We start from the raw sequence: 20,414 nt of genomic DNA on the forward strand, positions 1-20,414 counted from the left end.
GCTCCCTGTTGAGCTACAGGATGCGATCATTGACAAGGTATCAGAGGAAACGATTGAGAGCGCCAGGGTTGGCTGCTTACTCGATGCTGGATCAGTTTTTACATGGAGATACAATGACCGAAATATTGAAAGACAAGTCAGCCATCGGTCTAGGACGCCTTTGTCACATATTTACTTCGGTGGCTACCCTAGTGGTATAGCATATAAGTAAACGTGTTCAAAACGTCCGTTGTCAGATATCAATCTGATCTATTAATCCATCGCACAGTAGGAAGCTTGTCGGTTATATTGATCATCCACGGATCATGAACCGTACCTGTAGTAAAGCGATAGTTGCAAACGAGTCAGATCTTCCTAACTAATGATACACCCACAACACCTCAACGCAACAAAGTGAACCTTGATAGAGACGTGCCTCAACCAACCTGCATCCCACCCGGCAACTCTGTCAGCCAACCATCAAAATTCTCGCCCACCATATCTTTGACATTGCACTTGTTCTGCGTCGCAATATTCTGCTTCTTCAGCGTCGGCGCCGACACATAATTATTCCCATCCATAGCCTTCTGCAGCGAGTCGTCCTTCCAGCCGAACAGGTAGTCCGCATGCGTCGAGAAGCCAGTCGCGTCGCCGCTAGACCAGACAAAAGGCTGGCTACCATCGCTTGGCCAGTCGGCCTTGTTGTTGAACTGCTTCGTGTCCCAGACCGTCTCTAGCAGGATCTGGGGCAGGCGGACGGGGTGTGTAGATGGACACGCGCCGCCATTTTCAAATGTACCCGTCGCGGGATACGAGACGTGTTCGCGGTGGTTTGGTGAGTCGAGGTTCACGCCGTCCCAGCACTGGAAGCAGTCAGTAAATACATGCAACGTACAATCGCAAAGTCGGAACTCTTACAGTTGGAAACCGATGGTTAATCATGATGCCGGCCGGGCAAGGCTGCTTCGGGAACTCGAGTGTTTCAGGCTCTCGGGTACCCTCGTTTTGCATGCAGATATATGTCAACTGTCGGAAGTCGCGCGCTTCCTCGCGAGAACGGTACGAGACGTCGCCGATCAGCATGCGGAAACCGGGCTTGAAGGCTGTTACTTTTGTGGTTTGCGAGGTGCTGAAGAGGGCGTCGGTCATGTAGTATACAACCTGCATGCATGTTAGGCGTTGGCTGTGATGGGGTAAGAAGAAGGTACGTACCATGCCGCCGTTGGTACCTTCCATGCCTTGTTGCGCTCGTTGGGGTACGCGTTTGAAGGTGCCGTTCTTGGCTTTGAAATACACGACTGCGGTCCAGTAGTTGCCTACAGTCATCTCATTAGCGTCTCTCCGTCATCTAGAACTGTGTTGTAGTCCTCACTCAAGTCTTCGGAAAACTCGCACGTGGTGCATGTCGATTGTGTCGCCAGATCATGGCCTTTGACTGGATCCATGGTGACGTTGAAGGAGTTCTGACGGTGTCAGCAGTAGAATGCTTGTTTGGAGAAGGGCTTTCTTACACCTCCGATGATCTGATGAAGATGTGGCGAGGGATTCGAGCCTGGGTTCACCAACGGGTCAAGTCTCTGTACTGTCAACTGCGCGCAGCCAAAGCGCAAAAGCCCTGCCTTCGCAGTCGCGACTAACCCGAAGGCAATGGCGAAGATGTGTAGTTTCATGTCGTTACGACCCTGTGGTCTCCAGCGTTCCGGTGTTATCGACAGCTACCAAACAGCAGTTTGCAGCCCATGGCAAGTCTATCCTTCATACTATGGGTGCCACGATTTGATGTCCAAAATACTACCAACTGCCGTCTTTTACGAGCATCGATGCGAAGAGCCGAAGGCCAGGGTAATGTAAGCTAATATCGCGTAGCGAATGCGAGCTCAGATGCCAAGGAAGATGGAACGTCGTCTTTCCATGGAAGAGGTCTTTCATCTGAAGCCTTCGAATGAGCAGACGCCTGGAGAGTGTGTGTTCTAGAGTTGTTGAAAGCCAAGAGCTGAAAAGGTGCACGACGCGGGACGATCCGTCCGATGCCTACAGGAACTGCAGCTGACCGTGGGTGCAGCCAGCATTCCTTCTCCTCCAAGATAACGCAAGCTGCATAGTACTCCCGAATATACTGTTCCAAGCAACCGGCACGAGTCGCAATCGGATACATGAGTCTGGGATGCGCAGTGCCTGTGACGTCCGATAACAGATACCTAGGTAGTTGAGCAGAGCAAAGCGGCACCACACAACGACAAACACTTCCCAACCAAGCATTCTCACCTTTTTCAATCATCCGAATCCGTCATGGTGCTCTTTATCGCGGTCCTGGCAACTCTTCTCGCTCTCAGCGCCGCCCAAACATACCCAGAGTGCACTGCCGAAGTCGCACGGAGCGACGACTGCGCCGCGGTCATCAACGCAAACGCCTGCTACAACAAGTTTCGGTGGAACTCGCAGACCTTGACATGTATAGATGGAAATGATAACGCGGTAAAACAAAAGAAGGTAAGGCATTCAACGGCTGACGATGGAGATTGTGGCGCTGACCACGGTGGTGCATGACAGGTGTGCGCTTGTTGCAGCTGTGTCGGAAAAGTCATGTGTGACTGGGCGACGAAGCAAAAGTATTGTTGAGATACTGAGGATTGTCCGGGCTGCGTTGAGGCGTAAATACCTAGGTAGTGAAGGATGCTTAGAATATTATCCAGTCCTCATACACTTGGGCACATTGACTTCCAAGGTTTCCTATGACTGTCGCATGATCAGCACTCTTTGGGTACTAAGACAGTAGCTCGAACCAAGATCGGGCTCTAGGCTGTGTTAGAGTCGTACTCTACTTTCGTTGAAGACAATAGCATGAGGGTATAACTGTCGTTTCCGGCTGCTGTCCTGACTCAAGTAACGCGCGCAACCCCAAGCATACCCAGGTAACACTTGCTGGCCGCCTGGCCGCCTGGCTTCCTGAATGACAACGAAAACATATACGATACCTATCACTGTGCTGCCAGGGATAGTGACATCATGTCTCATATCCTGCAAGAACACAAATCAGATATCGAAGTGTTGTAGAGCTAGAAGTATACATATTCTTGGAAGCCGTCTAGTTGTTGAGATTGAATAGCGTGTATGCAGCAAATGCGATTAGGAATTATTGATACGTAGCCACATTCAGTGATGCTCTAGTATGCGTTGCGAGAGCTGAATACGATCTGTAAGGGGTTCATGCGCCTTGCGATATCTGCATCATTGCGGCACGGGAGCCTTGGCAAGGCTGACAGCCACTGCAACCAGCCGCCTAGTGATTAAGGGGGCCATGAAGCTTTCTGTTGAGATAGTTTTTGCTTCTGTACTTTCTCCCCGCCAGCTCTACGATGAAGGTGTTCTTATGCCTGTCGTACCTAGCGGCGTCTGTTTTAGCCGAGTTCACAAACCCTAACTGGATTAACGGAAAGAGATTTTGGTCCAAAGGCGAGGAGATAACTATCCGATGGGACGACAATTGGCCGAATTGGGGTGATGGGCCCGCCGGCGACGAGTCTCTCCTTGATCTCTGGATTACAGGCTATGCCAACGACGCATTTGTACGAAAACTATTTGGTACGCTGTTATCGGCACGGTTCATCCTGCCAACCCTAGAAACTAATCGATATTCACAATAGAACTGGATACGACCGATGTGCGGCAAGGTGGGCAATGGAACTGGACGGTCGATGTCCCCGACGATCGCGCCAACGGAAGTAATCATGTGTTTCGATGGAAAGAGCATCGCGACGATGATGTATGGGATAACCATTCATGGGGATATCGGAGCATGATGTTTGCGGTATCCAGAGCTATTGAGCCTTCTTCATCGTCATCCACAACCACATCGAACTCAGGAGCAGAGTCTACGGCTATCTCGAACAGCATGATCACTTCGGACAACGACTTGTCAAGCCCACCCAGTGGAATTCCAAGCCCCGAGAATACACCGTCAGGCAACTATAGAGCTTCGCGCGGTACAAGTCCAGGTGTTATTGCAGGTGCGGTAGTTGGTAGTCTGGTCGGTCTATTGGCTATTGTCGCGGCTTTCGTTCTCGGTCTGAAGAGAGGGAAGATAAGGGAGAAAGGGAAAGCAAGCATCGTTGACTCCGGCGATATGGTGCAGAAAGATGCGCCTACTTCTGCGACAGCAACGCCAGCAGCGATTGAGCATAACAAAGGGCGCTACAAGACGAGCGATTTGCCCGAGTGGGTTGCACCGAGATGATTTGAGACTGGAAGATTTGCCTGTCGCCAAAATGATAAGAATATTCGGATGTGTGCGTACATAGTCCCACTCTCAGCAAGTCTCACCAGATAGTGTATCCCCCATCCACGATAATCTCGCTACCCGTGACGTAGCTGCTAGCATCACTGACCAACCAGACGGCCGCCCCGCGGAACTCCTCTGGCTTGGCGATCCTCTTCATGGGAATATCCTTCAACCACTCTTTGCTCAGCTTCTCCATCTCTTCCCCCTCGTTAGCCTCGGTCTGAATATATCCCGGGCTCAGTGCATTGACGCGGATACCGTACGGCGCCCACTCTGACGCTAGTGACTTCATGAGATGGGCCGATGCAGCCTTGGAAGCGTTGTATGCCGACTGCTTCTGCGGGCGGTTGACAATGGAGCCGGACATTGATGAGACGATCAGAATGCGGCCGTCGACCTTGTTGTCGATCCACCATTTACCCGCTGTGCGAGAGAAGAGGAACGTTCCAGTCAGATTGACGTCGATCATTCGTTTGAAGTCTTCGAAAGGGTAGTCCTCGGCTGGTGCGCCACCGGTAATACCAGCATTTGTAACCAGGATATCGACGGTCCCAAAGTCTTTGACGATCTTTTCCCACGTAGACTTGACGCCTTCTTCGGACGATGTGTCGCACTCGTAGCCATGCACCTTTGGGGGTGAGAGGCCCTGATTCTTAGCCTCTTCAATGAGGGCACTGGCTGACCTGTCGGCACCTTCTTGCTTAAGGTCTACAATGGCTCCATGGGCGCCGGAAAGGGCGAAGGCGGCGAGGATCTGCTGACCAAGACCTTGAGAAGCACTGTATGGCACATTAGCTTGATTGTAACTGTGTTCGGATTCTCGTGGGAGAGACACCAGGGGCAGCTAGGACTCGTATCGCATTCTGCTGCATACACACTAGTAAATGTTGACAAGTAAATACTTTCGAAGACGATGTATGCTGCTACGCAGGAAAATCTTGCGACACGGATCGTAGCCGCCCGTGGCGCGGGTTGGTGGTCTCATACCCGGTCACTATAGCAAGTTAGTTAGCTTGTCAAGAGACGCTCTTGACTACCTACCAACAGCGACCTTGCCCTCAAGCGAGAAGTCAGGCAAAGTCCTGCGCTGTGTGTGAGCAAAGCGAATAGTAGGTCTCAATAGATGCGAAAGCGTCTTCGAAGTCCTCAGGATAGCATCGCGGGCGACATACGGGGGCATTTTGAACGTTTGCTTTTGTGGTATGAGTAAGTGGGGGATGAACTCTGCTTTCTAGAAAGTGTGGAGCTGTATGTTGAAAGACTGGCAGAGCCCGTGAGGCTCTTTTGATTGTTGCAACGTTTACCAGGTACGCTCTTGTGATGGAGGAATTACGTCACTTTTGCGCACACCTGTGCTCAACCGAGTCATGCCCGGGATGTTGTTACTTCGCGGCCAACAAAGGTATGAACAGGTAGGAACTTGATGTAGCGAGGTTTTGAGGTATGGCAATAGCGTTGCAGGTCAGATGGGAGTCGATGAGGTAGTGATCCGAAAGCACAGCAATTGGGCTCAAGCCAAGAGAAAACAGTGGCTATATTGAACGATTTGTAGCAAGCCTTCCTATGATGATGTTCGCTAGCTGACAGCACCTAGGTGTCCTTCAAGAAGTCAATCGTAACATTGTGACCGAGTATGAGTTGTCCTCGTCCTACATGACGGTGCACCAGCAGGACTCGTCGCAACCGCAGCAGTCACACGACTCGCCGCACTTCGGGGCTGGTGAGGGCTTGATGATAGTCGAGATAGAAGAGGCGACACTGGCAGGCATCTTGATGGTATTCGTGTGGAGGTGATACTGGACGGAGTGTTAGTTATGTAGCTGGTAGCATACCTGGACCACTTACTGTGATAGTCTTGATGGATGTGAAGAGAACCGAGAGCCCAGGAGTCAAACGTGCTGTATTTGTGTGTGTGGGTGCGGTAGGTGAAATCCGTAGATAGCGATGTCAAAAGGTGGTGGGAAGTGAATGTTCCTCTTCGCGGATGTCCACGACCCTTTATATTACTAGGTTGCAGGTCAGCAGACGTGACAGTCTTCCCCAGCTCGATGATTCCAGGATAGTAGCTTCCGTCATTGCGGCCTGCGCGCCTTGTCATTCGACCTCGCCAGTGGCACACATCAAGCCCTGACCCTCAGGCATGCATGCCCATGTTTCAACGTCTGCCAGTTGTCAGGCCTGGAACTGGTCGCTCGGCCCTGCTGCACCGCCTCACCGACGCCGCTATCTCTCGAGCAAACCCAAGATGCAAGTCCGGACGGTGTGACAGATGAAAACGGCCGCGGCTGGGGTGGCTCAGCTTGCTCACGGTCATGTCTCATTGGTTCTGATTGGTGTCACGTAGACGTTTGTCGTAACAATCTGCATTAGAGCATGCCAACCCTTGCGAGGTGCATGCACTGATTGCGTGGCTAAGCTCAACTAAGCTTTGTGGCGCCAATAAATCCCTCACAAAATCAAGGAACAAGCTTTGCCAAGCGGCAGCTGAGAGCTTGGCTGTGAATGTGTCGTGCCGGGCTTTGTGGGTCGGTTCGTCTGCAAGTCCAGTTTAGACACTCGGCTGTGCCACAATCGACGTGGTGTATGGCGTCGTGTTGCAGTGGCTGCGTACCCGTTGGACATGGCGCTGAGGTTCGGCTGAGGCCACGCGTCGTAGCGGTGTCTCGGGTGGTGCTTATCCGCGCTCGACTCTGCGGGCCGATATTAGAGACATGAAGACGCGTACAGTCATGGGAGGGTAAAACTGCGAATCGGTTATAGAGCGTTTATCGCTTCGCGCACATGGTGCGCATCGTTACTAAGTCATGATGAGGGATTCGAGAGGTTGGTGGAGCTGCGATTGAGGCTTCCCCAGCTTCCGGCGATCGCGCCGACTGGCACTAAGAGCGCCCACAGACGTCCCTGACAACTCAACCTCTCCTTTACAATCCCATCGGCACATCCTCTCTGTCCAGCCCACACCATTCGACGCTCCTGGACCACAAGGCTTGTTGTGTATCCACATCTAAACTGTCCTGTGAGCTCTCGACTCTGTTCTTCCCTTCGAAGTACCCCTCCTGCCCATCAAATCTGTCGGCTACTGCCACATCTACGAAAGCGATTGCAGCTTGCTCGACGGTCACCAATCGAGGCTGGAAGTAGCCAATCAACGGCAACAACCAAGTCACGACCGTAGCCATGATCTGAATTGTTCGCGGAACGTGCGGCTGGTGGAACGCCCGCGATGTAATCAGATCCAGAGGATCCACCGCAACCGCGCGGATGGACTCTACATCTTTCTTCTGATGAAACAGTTAGGCTGCAAGCCAAGCAGGGTCTTCGAAAACGGGAGACTTACGGCTTTCAGGCGACGATTGAGCTCGTACATCACCATGATGGAGACCAACTTGCTCACAGCATATCTTTGGAAGCCTCGTCCCAACTCTTCGCCTTCCTTATCAGGTTCTGGATGAACCAATAGTTCCAAATCGTTTGGGATATGAGTTGGATATCCCTTGACGAGGCTTGCTTCCTCCGGTCGATGTGCGCCGCTGCCCGAAAAGACGATACGGCCATGAACTGGGTCCATGGCACTCATGAGCCTGCAACACAAAGCAAAATGTGCAAGATGGTTGACCGCAATCGACATTTCGTATCCGTCTTTCGAATACTTCGGCCCGCCGGACAAATTCCATGTCATCGCATTGCAGATAATCGACCGGATGGGTGGAAGCTGCTTGCCCTCAATCTCAACAAGGAGCGCTCTGCTGAATACCCGAACGTTTTCCAGCGAAGAGAGATCGAGCTTTCTTATAGACACTTGTCCGTTGGGGTGCTGGGCTACAAGTTGACGAAGTTTTGGCGTGTTTGCATCTTTCTCTGAATTGTCTCGGACGGTAAGAACCAGGTTGAAGGATGGGTATGCTTCCAACAGGTACTTGACTGATGGTAAAGCTAGCGAACCGTTCGCGCCGGTGATTAGGACTGTGCCTGCCATGATGCGCGTAGAAACGAGCGGATGAGAGGAGTGTTCTGGATGCGAAAGAGGCTTTGCAAGAGGGCGCGTCGAAGGAGTCTTCGTTGTTCTTATCTACCCCTTGGGCGCGGTTGCTGACAGGCGAATACGCCCCGTCGTATACCTCGATGCCGGCCTACCGTCTCGGAGCCATCAGTATATACGTAGTCGTCCCGGCATGGGATCTCTCTCCCAAATCCAGCAGGCTTAAATGTTCGTGACTGTGTACGTGCAAACAGTCATGGTATCATGTACACTACGAGTGCGGTTCTCTCAACCCTCACAATCGGTGGTGGTGTGGCCCAGGGCATGTGCGTTCGCTAGTCGCGCCGCCCCTCAACGGCACCTTTGTAACTCCATGGCGCGCATCCTTCCACTTCATGCATGGGCCACGGGCTAGGCAACACCTCTGGTCGCGGAGAGTCACCACATGCAAGAGGAGAAATTGAACTGCTCCGCAGACTACATTAGGATGTCGCAAGCAAACTAGAAAAGTCGGTGGTAAGGTAGGCTCCTCGGTGCGCATTTTCCCCCTAGGTTGACGTGGATGTGTCGCATTGCGGCCGACCCCCGAGCACGAAGGATCAAAATGTCTATTTGGCGACAGCAACCGGCTCCACTTTGCTACTCGTTCCCTTTTGGATACGACCCCGCATATCGTACGATCTGAGCAGTGCAATCCAGGGTCTTTCTCCCACAACCAAGTGTAGCCGGTCGCATAGGTTGGTGATTCAGTATGCATACTCACTGATGATACAGCAAGCTATCTAGACATTATATTCATAATAATTCCTACGGATCATTGGAGTCGTTTCTGGCCTGCGAGCGTGGATAGAGGCAGCGTAAATGAATCAAGCGGATTATCCAGGTTCCCCTCTATCCCGAGAGATGACACACGCACGATTGAGACTATAAGAATGCGTTCATGTTCTTCAGCTCCACAAGTCGAGGCTAGTCAAGAGCCAATTCCCACCAACTAAGTTACAGTGATGCTGCTACTTCCACTTGGCAGCAGCGTCCCGTTCGCGAATCCCTCCGTACAGAGAATCATATAGTCGTGACCGCCCAACCTCATCCCAGCCTTGTTCCACGCGTCATAATGCTTTTGCGTAGTGATTGTACCACCAACCCTTTTCTCCGTTCTCACCGACCAGAACTGTGTAAAGGTACGAGTCCCCTCAATAGACGGTTTGTTTACGCGCTGGCTAGTGTATAGATCGTAGGTGCCTTCTTCAAAAGTGAAGTTGCCTTTGCGCGTCCAAGGCTCACCTGGGGCAAGGATATCGTAAGACTCGATGATGTAGTATTCGATGAGGGGATTGCGCGTCCAGCCATAGAGGGCGAGGTAACCGGGGCCCTTGGCTTCGTATGTACCCGAGTATTTGACTGTCCTAGTACGATTCATTAGTACAGTTCTGGAAATCGCCTTGAAGCCGTTGCTGCCTTTACCTCGAACCCCCAGGCTTGAATCCCGTACCAGCGACGAAACCACCACCAGGCTGTCCTGACCAGTTGCACGTGTACTTTCCGCCGCCTTGTTGGCTGCACCGGAACGAGCCACCTCCTTCGGACCAAAAGGAATAGTAGCCACCTTGACGGGCTTCGAGCTGCTTCCCGACTGTTTCATGATTGACAAGTGAGGCAACACCGCTCGGTGCAGTGAGAGCAAGACGCAGACTGCCTAGCACGGCGGCGGCGAAGACCGCAAAAGAGACCATGATGCTGGAGCTGATGAGAAGACAGGACAACGTATCTGGCCACCATTGCCGGCGGTCTGTATCTATAATATACCTACTTTACATGTAGGGGCCTAGTATGGGAGTCTTGATATCAAGTGCGCGTGATTCTTCGCGCCAGTTTCTCATTAATCAGCCATTGTTGCGAGATCGCCTCGGGCTCACTGACAGCAGCGTCTGCCAAGGACTGACCTGCCTCTCCCAGCAAGAAACATACTCTGCCAAGACTGGGGTGCATCTTCGTCAATATGTCCGATACTGCTGTGCCGGCTGTTCACTACCGAGCCAGGGGTGGTGCTTTCGAGCAGCCGTAAACATCAGGCTTCGATTTACCTTGATTAGAACTTGTTATCTGCCGATAGCATTTGGTACGACGATGCCCAGGTGGTCGAAATGACAGGTACCTGTCACCAATCGTAGGTGATGATCGTCGGGTGGACACGTTATTAATCAAGGAAAAGAGCATGTGGGGTATGGTATGCGATGAGGATGTTTCCACAGAAATTTAGCCGGGCGCTTCGATACCGTTCTGACTTCGTCACGGCTCAGAACATAGCAGATCATGAAGCCGGGCAGCTTGAATACAGTGTCGGAGCGATGGCGAAAGGCGCAATGCGGAGACAGGAGACGCGTGCAAGCTTGCTCAAATCGAGTCTAGCGTGTTATCTTAGCTGATCGCCGGGGCACTGGGCACCCGCGAACGTGCTGCAATCTGTGAACACGAACCAGACACGCCGTGCCTGCGACATCCCCGCTCTAAGCCTGGCCACCACATATGAAAAAGACCAGACCTCCATCAACAGGTACCGAGCTAGACTTCCATCTCGTACCCCGGCAGATGATCGAGCCACCCATCCACCTCTTCGTCGACGGAGCTATCAACCGCGCAAGCGTTCATCTCCTCCACAGTCTGAGTCTTCAGCACACCTTGAATACCCGGACTTCCACAATTATGGAACATGCAACTATCGTTCATTACTCGCTGCAAGCTGTCCCCCTTCCACCCAAACACGTAGTCAGCATGAGTACCGTAGCCCTTGCTATCGGAATAACTCCACACAAACGGCTGCGAATCATCGGTTGGCCACATGTCGGCGAAGGCAGTTGTATTCCACATTGTTTCGTATGCTAGCTGAGGCATCTTGATGGGATGCGATGCAGGACACGGGTCTGCCGGGCGGAAGCCGCCTCGTGTCGTCGAGAACATGTGGGATTGATCTAAAGATTGGTGTACGAAGTCAGTTTTTATCTCACAGACAGTTCGCACAGGGAGATTACTGACGGTCGGGAGAGTCAAGGTCGACTCCGTTCCAGCAAGAGGGAAAATGGCTACACATGAAAGACGCAATTAGTAGGTTTCGTGGAAAAAGGAATGAGTTTCTCTTGGGAAAATACGCGCTGGCGGCAAGTGCGTAACACTTGTTTGCAGGAGCATGCTAACATCGCAGGGAGACTTACTGCCATACTGTCAGTACCCTGATCATAATGTCTGCTTAGGATCATTGCTTACCTGGATCGCCATGATACCGGCAGGGCAGGGCTCTTTCGGGAAGTCAGGAGTCTCATAACCTCTAGTGAGGATGGTTTGCAAGCACGTGTATGCCAGGCCCTTCTTTGTGCCGTTGAGTGTGTTCGTTGACGGGTTACCAACGGTCATGCGGAAGCCCTTGACCCAATTAATCGCTTGTTCCACCGAGGGCCTGGATAGCATCACTCACCGGCGGAAAGGCTCTCACGGGATGGTCGAGGTCTGAGCTTTCGAAGTCTTTCTGGGTGTAGTATACCGTCATACCTCCCTTGATGTGGTCCGCATCTTGACCATCGAATCCTGATAAGGTTTAGCCTTTCAATGTGCTCCAGTGTAGGCGATGTCGTCGGAATACCTAGCTGAGCGTTTGGATAGATTGGAACGCGTTTGTATGAGCCGTTTTGGTGTTTGAAGTACATCGCCGCGGTCCAGTAGTTGGAAAAGTCTACATTCAATGTCAGCGATTGTAAAGAAACTGGAGTGAGGAACGCATGACGTACCTTCAGTGTATGCGCATGTTGTGCAGCTGCCCTGTTCCCCAATATCACCGGCCATCGTAGCGTTGAAAGCATTACCGCCTGCGGAAACGTCAATGAGAGAACCAGAGGCTGTATCGTAAGTCCAACCTACCGACGATCTGGTGTACCTTTGCAGTTGTGTTAGTATATGGTCACCACTACGATCATAACACTAACATGAGACGAGGGTACACGACCAGGCTCGACTAACGGGTCCAGGCGCTGGATAGAAACACTGCTGCAACCAAAGCGGATCGCAGCTTGCACGGCGACAACTTGGAAAAGGAGCAAATGTAACTTCATGTTGTTGTATATATCTGTGTCTGATCTGGTAATTAGAATGTCTCAGTGTTGATGTACTGCGATGGGAATGGTTCGTAGTGGGTTTTGGAGGAGTATGTCCCACCGAGACAGATACATGCCGCTCTAGAAAATCCGTTGAGAACTTCTCGCATCGATGTATCCGATTCGCAGATGACAATGGTTCCAGCGCGCGACTGCCGGTGGGCAGCGCCAAGTCGTTGATGTTGCTCTTCATATGCGCCGTCCTGTCGGGAAGGTGAATGTGGGGCATATTGATGGGATGATGCGACTGACTCTTTATCCCCGATATGTTGCCCAGACTGTTGGATTTATAGCAATCCATGTAAGGACAGTTGTTCAATCATCCGAAACGGTGAAAGGGAATCGGAACGGGAGTGACAATCGAATGGAGAGGTGACGTCAATGTGAACAGTATCTTGCCCGATAGCACCAGGAGTCTAATGCATGCTCGGAGCGATGCGCAGATCTCAAGATCTCAGTTAGTCAAGGGCTGTCGGGCGTTGAAGAATACATGGGCTAGGAAAGAGTTTCAAGAGCAAAGGGAGGCATTTCATAGGTATTATGACAACACACGTGTTAATTTGTGACACTCTTTTATCGTGATGTATTCGGCCTGCGCTTTCAGAACTACAAGTTTACATGATTGACATAGTTCGGAGCCTTCAGTTGTTCAGCTCTCGAGCCAGAGCGGCAATGCGCATTTGCTCCTTATGCTGCCTCCTGAGGTACCTTTGTTTCCTCAGGGCTACGATGCCTTGAATCCATCGCTTCGTCCTCTCACTGGGCGCACGGTTGACCCCTTGATTCCGCACCTCCTCCATTTCCAGCTCACAGTTGCCTGCGAGTAGATATTTCTCTTTGACAGGTTCAGAGTTACCTCCGAATGTCTTCTCCGCCTCCAATATCTGAGAGTTACGTCCCAGAACCGGCTTCTCTTTCTCCTTCTCTTGCACAGGCTGGGGCTTGCCTCCGTCGGCCAGACCAAGCAAGTCTCCCACCTGCTGCGCTGTTCCTTCCCCGAGGTTGGTAAAGGGTGCATAGCCAGGGAAGTGTGCGGCGATCTTCCTCATGTTAGCCTCCATGTTCTGGACCCTGATTTCCTGCCTGGCAACACACGCCAGCTCATCTTCATCGAGGTCATCACAAGCATAGGCTTGAGCCAGTAGTTCCATGTTGAACTTTCGTTTTCCGTAATTCTCATCGAAATCTATGAAGAGTTAGCAAAGCTACTGTAAGGTGGGCATGGATTACTTACCCTCTATGGTCTCAGATGAAGGCATGAGTGCCCACCTCATCGCATCCCGGCGGCTGCGTTCGCCCGACATCATAGTGGACGCGAGTGTCAATAGCAGAGCGGAAAGTGTCTTTGGTGGGTGAGTGCTCTGAGCGAGAGAGTCGATATTGCTGTTGATGTTGTTGACAAACGCTCGAGTTAAGTGGGTCTCGACTAGCGCACAATGCGAAGGGAAGGAGCCCTGGAGCCTGGCGAGATGAGAAGAACGCCAGATATTTGATGAAATAGTTGATGGCTTCGATGTTTCGTGTAAGCTATGTGTGTTGAATGAAGGGGATGGGCGCGTTGCTACGAGGCTTTCGGTCTAGTCAGGAAAGAACTTGCGCGCGAGAATCATATTGAAGAGGATATTAGGAAGGAGAATTGAGAACCAGCGAAATTACTGATGGACAAATCTTATCGTGGGGAGTGGACGAGGGAGCGTGAGTTAAGTTGGAACATAAGCGAAAAGGGAGATTTTGTTCGGTTGCTGGAATGGTCGACAGCCAGCGAGAAGTCCTCTCGAACCTGCAATGATGGTCTACTTTAGAAAAACTGCGTAGATATACGTGCGATAGCGCATGACAGAGTCCAAAACCCTAGCTGCATCCAAAATTGTTCGGTATCTGCCAGAATGCAAGATGTTGCAAACCGATTGTCAAAGTCGTGGAGATTCGATCACGAAGCGATCTCAGAACCAAGCCACAGCTTCCTCGTGGCCACGCTTTTCCCTCCAGTCCTTCAGTTTGTGATTGACCACCCAAGCCGGTAGTGGCGTTCTCCAATCATCCACATCATACGGCTCGGCCCACAGCCGTCCATCAATATCTTCAGGCTTCCAAAGATGAGACGTGTAGTCTACTCCAGCCTTGCTGAACAAGTAGCAGCCATATTTTAGACACCTGTGATGACGCCGCTGACGTCGCTGACTCCGATGCTCATCTTCGGAAATCGGTTCCTGCTCGAGACGGTACCCTTCGACCCGCTGTACGAGCTGCAACGTGTCTAGACAGGGCGGTGGCACGAGCATATATGGAGACATATCAAACCGTGCAAAGGTGTTGTTGTGATGTTGAAGTAGGGTTTGGGAGCGGTATTGATAGTCGATTCGGATGGTTGCTAGAAATGGAGCTTTCTGTGCCAGCACAGAGACAAAACGCCGCGTAGTGTTCCACGTCCACTCATTCAGGTCTTCATGGCTGTTGGGGACGAGAATCGCGACGTGCCTGATGTAATGGCTGAAAAGTGTGTCTAAAGGTAGCGTGCGACGCTTGCGACTGGGTGGTGATTGATGCGGTGCATCTACAGGGCAGGGTCGTAGGCGGTCCCGATCGCAGATTGTGACGAAGACTCCTTGTTTCTCAGTGATTTCAAGAGACTCTTCTCGCAGACGAGGATGAGCATGAAGTAGCGCGAGAGTCGGTGCGTTGTGGACGCGGTACAGGAGACAGAATGTAGGGAAAAGACTGGTTTCACACCAGTCAGATTCTCCTTCAGCTTGCAGGTACGAATATATCAAATCGCGCAATTCTCGAGGAAGAGTAAGGAGGGTGGAGGGTTGGGGTGCAGAGTCAGGCATGGTGATGATGGAGTACAAGTGGTGACAGCTGCGCTCGGTGGTGTCGAAGTTGTTTCAACGTGCAGGCCTAGTATGATGCTATCGGAGCTTACCGAACCTTGCACGTACCTTGGAAGTACCTAGGTAGTGGCATCGTGTGCGACTCGCAACGCAGGATCGCTGGCACTGTTGAGCCGTTGGGCCGCTCGGACCGTCAAGCTCGGTATACCTCGGCAGGCCAAGACGGCAATGGCGGCAACAAGTTGAACTCCTTGGCGCAAGTTCTCTATCACCCGGTCCGGAAAAATGGCCGAACTCCCAAAGCTACACCTTTCGTAGGCCTATATCTCTTTACACCCTTATTGATTTGTTTTATTCTTGCAATAGAAGATAAAGAGAATTATATGCTCTATTTTTCTAGCCATTAAGCTTCTTTTATTCTCTTATAGTTGTAGAGTAAGAAGAGCGCAAAGAAAGGTAGAGTTTCTTGTTCTACCTAAAGCAGGCCTGTTTTAGTAGTGTAGAGTCCAGCCATTTTTCTAGACTGGGTGCCTATGTAGAAAGAAAAAAGCTCGGCAGTACTGTTGATACATGGGATAAACGGCATTTAAGAATACTCCACCCGGACACCGTCGGAAGTCGCGCGGATACAAGACCGACTGCTGCCTGGGAAAGGCGCAACATAGAAGAAACTCGCGCTCCAGTGTTCCTAGTCTCCCCAACATGGCGAGCGACGATCCATCTCTTTACCCTTCAGTGGCACTCGGTCGATTACGCATCCCAGGGCCAGCAATCCCAATCATCCTAGTTGGCTCCCCTTTCTTCGTGCGACGACAAACTTCACGACAAAAGAAAGACCTTCAAAATTTACTGGTGGTCATACACCTTTTGCTATACATCTACAACCTCACGGAAACTTTTGGCAAGAAAGAGAAAGAGGGTGAAGGTGACAACACATTGCCATTACTGGAACACCTCGTTCTGGCCTTCGGAGAACCTGCCTTACGGGAGGGACAGACATCTGTTTGGCCATACATATCGGTTGCCGTGGGATGGATCTTGTCTCGAGCGCTTGCTCACCCTCAGAGGGTGTGGATCTCTATCGTGCTATCTCTTCCCAGTGCTCTGAGGATGAGCAAGCAAGTCAATGTTGGAGTTAACTTGAGTGCACTTTCACTGCTCACCAGAATGACTTTCGTGGTATCGGGCTCTGAACATGGGCTCTCAATGGCGAATGTTGCTGGTGTTGCCCTCCCTGTGGCGCTGGCAAGACTCTGCTATCCGCTGTTCCTCAGGAAGCTTTGTCGAGCACTTCAAGTCCGGCCTCGACGCGTGCTAGAAGATAGCATTGGAGAACAATGTTTGAAGTGCATCCAGGCGCCATTCGCAGTATTCACTGTCGCTGGTGCGGGGTGGATAATAAGCAGCTTCGTCTTCTCCTGTTTCCCATGGCGAAGGCTGTTCAATGAGGAGGCGTCCAGGGCTCCATCGTGGACTGGGCTCTCGTTTGCTGGAGGGGTTGTGTTCCTTCCTCTTTTCTCGATCGTAAAGTTCATGAGGGTTCGAATTATAGGGAGGGAACCTGCAGCTGACTTGGGCGCCTTTGTGCAGTATCAGTTGGGAGACTGCGTGGCAGCGACGTGGTGGGTGAGCGTTGCATATATCTTGCTGTGGCTGGGGTCGGAAGCGCTCTCATGGTGCGGCAAAATGTAATCCTAACTTATTAAGATAATTAAGCTGGTAGCTTTATTAGTATTTAGATAGAAGAAAATTTAATCTCTACAAAGTGTGACACAAACTAAGGCTTAAGGCCGTCGCTTTAACTAGTATAATGCTATTAGAGAGCTTGCCGAACCTTGCACGTGCCTTGGGAGTGGTGGCATCGTGTGCGACTTGCAACGCAGGATCGAGTGGTGTTCATGCGACGATGGAAATAGTAACTGAACGCTTCATTACATAGATGGGTATAAAGCTAAATCCGATGCGCAGCCTTACATGCTAGCATCACGCTGTCCTTGCGACTCTAATCGCGCCTGCGACTCCCACTCCTACTATGTGTCCTACTCCGTGACCGGCTCCGCTCGCCTGGGCTGCGACTCCTCTCGCGATCACGACTATCGTAGCTTCGACTTCGACTTCTGCTGCGGCTGCGACTACGACTGCGACTGCGACTGTCGTAGCTCCGACTCCTGCTCCTGCTGTCATAGCTCCTGCTTCTGTAGCTCCGCACACTCCCATCGCTCCTTCTGTCTAGTTCCTCATCCAGCTCATCGATTTCGTCACCCAACGGACTCTCCCTCGGCTCTAACATATCCAAGTCCTCCAAGTTCGCCCGCGACGGCAACTTCCACAGACTCGTCGCGCACATGCGGTCTTTTGTGAGGAGGTCATCGATGAACTGATCGACGTACGTGAGGGTAAAGGCATCCTTGAGGCGTCGTTTTATCTTGCGGTAATCGGTGAGGAGGGGTTCGAGGGTTTTGTAAATTTCGACGGGCTCCCAGGCAAGGCGAATGTAGAAGGCAGCGAGGCACCGCAGGTATTTGAAGTCGCCGAGTTTGCCTGCAGCGTTTAGATCGAGCGCCTTCTTGGTTGTGTCTTCGTCCTCGGATGTGTGGCCGTTTTCCTCCTTCTTGGCCTCGCCATCCGGTGATCCATCTTCCTCGTCGTCGCGAAAGTTGAGGTATTCAAGGATAATTTCCTTGTCCGGAACTAGCTGCAGCATCTTGAATGCTAGACACAAGAATGGTGTAGGCTTGCCCGTAATGCCAGTCGTGCCGCCGATAAACTTGAGGTCGGCCGCGCGGTCGCACAAGGTCGCAGCGTTCAGACCGAAACATTGCTCTTTCCAGTAGTAGGACTCGGTGATGCGCTCGCGTACACCCTTTTCGAAGAGCAGCGCCGGGTTCTGCCCTCTGATGAGGGCTCCGCGATAGCCTCGGTCGTCGAGGAGCGCGCTGGCGTCTGCGCGGTCGAACTGCGGTTTGGCCATGTGGGGATGCCGAACAGTCGTTTCGTGGCTAGTTTGAGGTCGAATGGCCCTTGGATATCTTCGGAAATGCGCGTGCAGTATTGTGCGGTTTAGTGGTTTGGTAGTTCGATGGTGCTGCGGAGGAAGCTCGCGTTGATGGTTGCGATAATTTGAGCCGGGGTGCTGCCAGCAATCGATAGTTGCCTGCTCAACACCAGCGATCAACATGCAGCCCTACGGAATCTAGATCCACGGGGCACGTCACACCCGCCCACTGCATGCGCTCTCCTGCACGAACTACTCTTGCCATTCTACATGCACACTTTTGAACCATCATAGCATTCTTATACCCTTCGCATCCAGCGTTTACTTGTAGTTATGGGGAGACTTCTCCTTACTTCGAGCCAGGTCTCTGTCATCCTGTCGGCAGCCATTGGTACGCATGGCCCACGACGGGCACGCACTCGCATTCGCTGACAGCCGCCGGTAGTTCTTCTCTTCACACTCGCCCTCTTCCTCTCGGGCTGGGTATTACAACAACGATACGTGCATTCTCTACAAGCCGCCATAAAGCCCCGATTACCCAAGCCTCTGCCCCCGCCCAAGCCGATAGAACCTCCGACATTGGACGTAAAATGGGCAAGACCGATGGGCGGCCGTCCGGAGGTGGACGAGACATATGCGCAGTATATTGCGGCGCAGACGATGGACTGGAGCCGCCTGGGCTATGTGCAGGTGGTGAGAGAGCATGTGGAACTTTGCAGTGCCGTGATGCTGCTGTCTGATCTACACAAGATGAAGAGCCCGGCCAAAAGGATACTGATGTTTCCCAAACTGTGGCTGGTAGAATCTGAAGACGACAAATACGGCCCGCAAATGTCGACTACACGGCGACTGCTGCGAACGGCGGCGAGGCGGTATGGCGTCACTTTGATGCCCATGGAGCCTATTGTGGAAGGCGCAGACGGTGAGTGCTGAGCCCAGGAAGCTGCCCGCTGCAGTGACTAACAGAGCCAGACACACTGCCCTCTTCCTACTCACTAGCAAGTCTGTACTCACTGGTAGACTACGAGCGGCTACTCTATCTCCAAGGTCCGGGCGTGCTGCTCGACGCATCGGCTCTGGACTCACTGTTGGCTTTCTCCAAGTCAGAGCCCATGGCAGCGTACCCCGCCACGCCAGAACGAACCGACATGTCGACATCACTCTTGATGATACACCCGTCACAACAGAGCTACAACCAGCTGAGGACAATGCGCACGACAAATCCGACGTCGGACCTCAACATGTTCCGCAAGACATTCACGGTGCCGGACTCATTGATCTCGGAGTGGTCGCTGTCAATGGGCAACGTGGTCTACGAATCGCAGAACCTGCGCAATGTCGTCGACGACTTCAACGCGACGGCATTCGAGCAGGCGACGACGTTCGTGAGGCTGTCGGATCCCGAGATACCAGGACCGGAGTACGACATTCCTTTTTCTGAACGCGCCAAGCTGCGGCCTCAGAACGCACAGGCGCAAGAGGCGTGGAGCAAGCTGTACGAGAGATTCCGGCAACGGCGCATGGAAGTGTGCGGCCTTGACCTGGAGACGTACCAGCCGATCGTGGTGTCTGGTGGGGCCGATGAAACCCATGCGGTGGCTGATGAGCTGTGAAACGGCCAGGTTTTCTTTTGACGATGCAACGTGTGCCATTTGGGCGCTTTCGAGTCATGTTTGCGCAATAGTCTTTTGGGGTGTTTGTAGATGGGCCGGCGTTGGGTATAATCATGTATGTGTATTGGCGCGCATTGCTAGGCGTTTACGGGTTCGCGACGAAGCGATTCGCAGTATAGGCAGGCTGGGTATAGCAGCCGGGACGACCACGCATGGTACGCATGACGCAACAACCAGCGATGCTTCGCGTGCAGCCCGGGCGGGCATGACACGATGTAATGAAGGGATGAAGACATTGACACGTTAGTTTGGATGGATGCATGCCATTGACTGCGGGCGCAAACACGGTGCCAGTGCAGGCGCGTGAAACATGGCTCTTTGATGAGCCGCAGGCGTCATGTTGTTGCCAATGCCGCCCGCGCGTGGTAGCTGCGACGCTTCTTCCCCGCGAGCGAGCGTCTACTGTCTAGCCCAACCTCCACCCATCACCTAGCCCAAAGCCTGCCTCGCCCGCCCACGCCGCCGACACTCCTCGCTGCTCTGCTGATGCCCGCGCACCTGCACACCCACTGCCCCTGAGCGCATCGCCTGCTGCC

At 52.3% G+C, this 20,414-nt stretch overlaps 9 protein-coding genes across 9 annotated transcripts; 1 reads left to right on the forward strand and 8 right to left on the reverse strand.

Annotated features, from left to right (window-relative positions):
* Window positions 1-416: 416 nt before the first annotated feature.
* Window positions 417-1,649, reverse strand: J4E86_008697 (uncharacterized protein; the record flags this gene model as incomplete). Its single annotated transcript, XM_051449208.1, has 5 exons — window positions 417-842; window positions 898-1,140; window positions 1,192-1,295; window positions 1,352-1,442; window positions 1,491-1,649. The coding sequence occupies 5 exons, from the start codon at window positions 1,647-1,649 to the stop codon at window positions 417-419; spliced, it is 1,023 nt and encodes a 340-aa protein (XP_051299627.1).
* A 2,646-nt stretch (window positions 1,650-4,295) lies between these two features.
* On the reverse strand, window positions 4,296-5,438 carry J4E86_008698 (uncharacterized protein; the record flags this gene model as incomplete). Its single annotated transcript, XM_051449209.1, has 2 exons — window positions 4,296-5,037; window positions 5,296-5,438. 2 exons carry the CDS (start codon window positions 5,436-5,438, stop codon window positions 4,296-4,298), a joined length of 885 nt encoding a protein of 294 aa, XP_051299628.1.
* A 1,741-nt stretch (window positions 5,439-7,179) lies between these two features.
* On the reverse strand, window positions 7,180-8,234 carry J4E86_008699 (uncharacterized protein; the record flags this gene model as incomplete). Its single annotated transcript, XM_051449210.1, has 2 exons — window positions 7,180-7,539; window positions 7,596-8,234. 2 exons carry the CDS (start codon window positions 8,232-8,234, stop codon window positions 7,180-7,182), a joined length of 999 nt encoding a protein of 332 aa, XP_051299629.1.
* A 994-nt stretch (window positions 8,235-9,228) lies between these two features.
* On the reverse strand, window positions 9,229-9,970 carry J4E86_008700 (uncharacterized protein; the record flags this gene model as incomplete). The annotated part of the gene is made up of 2 exons (XM_051449211.1): window positions 9,229-9,643; window positions 9,702-9,970. The coding sequence occupies 2 exons, from the start codon at window positions 9,968-9,970 to the stop codon at window positions 9,229-9,231; spliced, it is 684 nt and encodes a 227-aa protein (XP_051299630.1).
* Window positions 9,971-10,799: 829 nt separating this feature from the next.
* Window positions 10,800-11,325, reverse strand: J4E86_008701 (uncharacterized protein; the record flags this gene model as incomplete). The annotated part of the gene is made up of 2 exons (XM_051449212.1): window positions 10,800-11,206; window positions 11,271-11,325. The coding sequence occupies 2 exons, from the start codon at window positions 11,323-11,325 to the stop codon at window positions 10,800-10,802; spliced, it is 462 nt and encodes a 153-aa protein (XP_051299631.1).
* Window positions 11,326-11,468: 143 nt separating this feature from the next.
* On the reverse strand, window positions 11,469-12,071 carry J4E86_008702 (uncharacterized protein; the record flags this gene model as incomplete). The annotated part of the gene is made up of 4 exons (XM_051449213.1): window positions 11,469-11,654; window positions 11,707-11,816; window positions 11,872-11,961; window positions 12,017-12,071. The coding sequence occupies 4 exons, from the start codon at window positions 12,069-12,071 to the stop codon at window positions 11,469-11,471; spliced, it is 441 nt and encodes a 146-aa protein (XP_051299632.1).
* Window positions 12,072-13,020: 949 nt separating this feature from the next.
* On the reverse strand, window positions 13,021-13,686 carry J4E86_008703 (uncharacterized protein; the record flags this gene model as incomplete). The annotated part of the gene is made up of 2 exons (XM_051449214.1): window positions 13,021-13,565; window positions 13,614-13,686. 2 exons carry the CDS (start codon window positions 13,684-13,686, stop codon window positions 13,021-13,023), a joined length of 618 nt encoding a protein of 205 aa, XP_051299633.1.
* Window positions 13,687-17,212: 3,526 nt separating this feature from the next.
* J4E86_008704 (uncharacterized protein) lies at window positions 17,213-18,181 on the reverse strand (the record flags this gene model as incomplete). The annotated part of the gene is made up of 1 exon (XM_051449215.1): window positions 17,213-18,181. One exon carries the CDS (start codon window positions 18,179-18,181, stop codon window positions 17,213-17,215), a length of 969 nt encoding a protein of 322 aa, XP_051299634.1.
* A 750-nt stretch (window positions 18,182-18,931) lies between these two features.
* On the forward strand, window positions 18,932-19,818 carry J4E86_008705 (uncharacterized protein; the record flags this gene model as incomplete). Its single annotated transcript, XM_051449216.1, has 2 exons — window positions 18,932-19,127; window positions 19,178-19,818. 2 exons carry the CDS (start codon window positions 18,932-18,934, stop codon window positions 19,816-19,818), a joined length of 837 nt encoding a protein of 278 aa, XP_051299635.1.
* Window positions 19,819-20,414: the final 596 nt, after the last annotated feature.

The sequence above is a fragment of the Alternaria arbusti genome (assembly GCF_024043155.1).
Source record: "Alternaria arbusti strain BMP 1465 chromosome Unknown scaffold_14, whole genome shotgun sequence".
In the NCBI taxonomy this organism is placed as follows: Eukaryota; Fungi; Ascomycota; class Dothideomycetes; order Pleosporales; family Pleosporaceae; genus Alternaria; species Alternaria arbusti.